We start from the raw sequence: 3,041 nt of genomic DNA, 5'->3' as shown, positions 1-3,041 counted from the left end.
TTCAAAGGGGGGGAAAATCGTATTGAGTCAGCAGCCACTGATGCGGGTGCGTAAAATAATCCCGTTCTGATTAAGCGATCACGGAGCTGGAGGTAATCAATGTTACTTTTACAGCCAGGAGCGTTTGGCGGCTGTGACGGGGCGGGGGGGGGGGGGGGGCGGCAGAGAGGAGCGCTGCAGGGGCCGGGGGAAGATGATTCGGATAAACCCTGAGCCTTATTCACCCTGAGCCTTAGTCTCTTGGCTCCCTCCCCCCTCCGTGAAAGAGCATCGTTGCACAGCTCATAGGGCCGCTGGGGAGTGATGTCCTCGTCCCCCCGCACCCGCTGGGTCCCGCATGGGGGTGCAGCGCTCCACAGAGGTGACAGGGTGGGGAGTGGGGTCTGAAAGGGACAACTCCGTCACCTCTGGGACCCTCATCCCCCTCCCGCATCCCTGCTCCCCAGCTGTATTCTCTGACACCGTGGTCCTTGCACCACCTGCAGCTGGGACCAGACGTGGTCTGTGCCCCCCTCCCTGGGCAGCGCAGGGTTTGGGACCCCGAGCGGGGTGCGTGCCCTGACCCCCCCAGGCCTGCGTGTAGATCCCGGGGCTTTCACCTGCTCCCGGGCCCAGGGGATGGGGTGCCCCCCCCCAAACTGCCAGCCCTGCCACCAAAGCGTTAATGCCAAAATGCTGGGTATTTTGTCTGTTGGGAGGGTTTATTTTGTCTGTTTGTTGTTTTTCGTGTTTTCCCTCGTTTATGGCCAGCTGGAATTGCTGCCTTTCCCGGCACTGTTGTGCCTTTGCCCTGTAAATCATTGTTGGCCTTGGGCAAGAGGTACCAGGAAGTGTTTCCCTGCCGTAGCCACGGCTTCGAGCTCCGGGGAGGGGAGGGGGGGGCTTTGCACCGCCCCCACCCAGGGCAGGGCCGTACCCCCAGTGCTGAGTCCACCGAGGGCACAGTGGGGCTGTGGTCACCCCCCCGGCCGTCTCTAAGTGGAAGACAGCGGCCCCCGCCCCGCTGCACCCACAACACAGCCTCGAGGGGGGGCAGATACAGCTTTGGTTAACAAAAAGAGGGAAACGATTAAAAATAAATGACGAATCATAAAACGTGCTGAAAAGCCGAATTCAGCATGCGTGCTCCCCTCATACTTGGTTAACTCCAGCAGTACTCTAAACCACTTATTTTTAAGTGAAAACCCGCTCCTCTGCCCTCCGAATTGCACACAAGCTGGGAGCCGCGGAGGGAGGGGAGCGCGGTCCCTGCGGCGGGGTCCTGCTCCGAGCCCCCCCCGCCCCTCGAAAGGCGCCGAGCTGGGCTCGGCTCCACCGCCCGACCCTCCGGGGGCTCCCCCCCTCCCCCGAGGGCGCCTGCACAGCACACATCAAGCAGCCTTGCAGGGGTTTCCTGGCTTTCTTTTATTATTATTGAAGTTGTGGCATTATTTGCAATGGCAGTGGTACAGACCGGCTCAGGAACCATTGAAACAGATTTGTCTTCAAGTAAAGTCTAAAAAATACTTTGAACCATAGCTACATCTTGTGAATGCAAAAAAAAAAAAATCCCACTATAAAAATAAATTTACATTTTGTAAATAACAAAAGCAAATATAGTGCCCTTTGGCTTAACCAAAAGAAAAAAAAAAGACTATTGGATGTCAAAGTTATCCACATTTCTGACATAAATAGAAAATATAAGTTAGTATAACTCTTAAAAAAAAGTTTTGTACAAATATACACTTGCTTTTTTCATTTTTTCCTTTTTCCTTTTTTTTTTTTCCTCCTTTTTGCACTGAGAGCTCAGCAGAGATTAAACATTTCATATAAATGACTTTTAAAGCTTTACACTTCTGGCCAGTGTACTCACATTAGGCATAATACATTTCTATACAGAACGTAATACATTGCACAGTTGTACGTTAACACTGCTCCGGCCGCGGCCGGCGGGCAGGCGCTCCGGCTCCGCTCCGGTTCCGCTCCGGCTCCGGCTCCCGCTCCCGGTCCCGGTGGGCGCGGGGGGGCCCGGCTCGCCTCGCCGCCCGCCCCGGCCCCCCGCGCCTCCGGGGCGCCGTGCCTCCGGGGGCGACGCGCCTCTCCCGTGGGTGCCGTAGTGCAAAAGTCTGGGGAGGAACAAAAAACAGGAGAAAAAAAAATAATCAGAAGAGGAAAAAAAAAATAAAAAAAGGTGAGGGGGGAGCGGGGGGGGGTGGTAGTAAATAAAAGCGACGCAACAAGGGGCCGGACGCCCCCGCCCGCCCCCGGGACGCGCCTCACCTGGCTCACCGGAGCCGCTTGCGGGGGGTCTGCTCAGCCGGCACGGCGGCGGGGGGCGGCGGGCAGCCGGCGGGGCGCTCCGCCGCCGCCTTGGGCTCCGCCGGCCTTTTCCTCCTCGCGAAGAAATCTGGATGGGGGACGGAGAGGGAGGCGGGGGGGTCCGTCAGCCGCTGCGGCGGGACGCCCCGCACCCCCCCCCCGCGCCCCCCGCGCCCCCACGCACCTGTGATGCGGGCCGTCGGGCCCCTCCGGCGGAGCCTCATGCCGAGGCGGCGGGGCGCGGCGCGGTTCTCCCGGCTCAGGCGCCCCGCGGGCCCCTTGCCGGCGGCGGGGGGGGGCGGCGGCGGGGAGGGGGGCGCCCGGCGGAGCGGGACGCGGCGCCGCCCCACCTGCAGCGTCTCCCGGTAGAACGCGGGCACGGCGCCGCCCTCCACCTCCTCCCAGCGCAGGCGGCCGGGCCCCGGCAGCGGCGTGTCGGTGTGGAAGTTGTAGTCCCAGCGGCGCTGGTCGTCCTCCCCCATCTCCCGCAAGCGGCTCCGCAGCTCCCGGCCCAGCTCCTCGTGGTCCACCGGCCCGAAGAGGCTCCTGCAGACGGGGCTGCGGCCGTGCCCGGCCAGGGCTGGCGGGGCCGAGAGGCGCTCCAGGGCGGCGGCGCCGGAGAGGTGCACGTTGGACATCGCCGCCGGGGAGGACGCGGGGTGGGTGGGTGGGTGCGGTGGGTGCCCCCCCACCGCTCCTCGCCTCCCGTCCCGTCAGCGCTCCGGCCGGCCCTGCCTCCCGCC

General features: G+C 62.2%; 1 protein-coding gene across 1 annotated transcript; it reads right to left on the bottom strand.

The window, feature by feature from the left end:
* Positions 1–1,385: 1,385 nt before the first annotated feature.
* On the bottom strand, positions 1,386–3,041 carry CDKN1C (cyclin dependent kinase inhibitor 1C). Its single transcript, XM_074884568.1, has 3 exons — positions 2,483–3,041; positions 2,260–2,386; positions 1,386–2,105 (listed from the first exon to the last, which is right to left on the bottom strand). Exons 1-2 carry the CDS (start codon positions 2,934–2,936, stop codon positions 2,265–2,267), a joined length of 576 nt encoding a protein of 191 aa, XP_074740669.1. The 5' UTR covers positions 2,937–3,041; the 3' UTR covers positions 1,386–2,105; positions 2,260–2,264.

The sequence above is a fragment of the Strix uralensis genome, chromosome 15, assembly GCF_047716275.1.
Source record: "Strix uralensis isolate ZFMK-TIS-50842 chromosome 15, bStrUra1, whole genome shotgun sequence".
Classification (NCBI taxonomy): Eukaryota; Metazoa; Chordata; class Aves; order Strigiformes; family Strigidae; genus Strix; species Strix uralensis.
This window is presented reverse-complemented; position numbering and strand designations above follow the sequence as displayed.

Coding starts and splice junctions, on each gene's coding strand:
- CDKN1C (XM_074884568.1), bottom strand. CDS start 2,936: ATGTCCAACGTGCACCTCTCCGGCGCCGCCGCCCTGGAGCGCCTCTCG. Junction 2,387..2,482: donor CCCGACGGCCCGCATCACAG/GTGCGTGGGGGC, acceptor TCCCCCATCCAG/ATTTCTTCGCGAGGAGGAAA.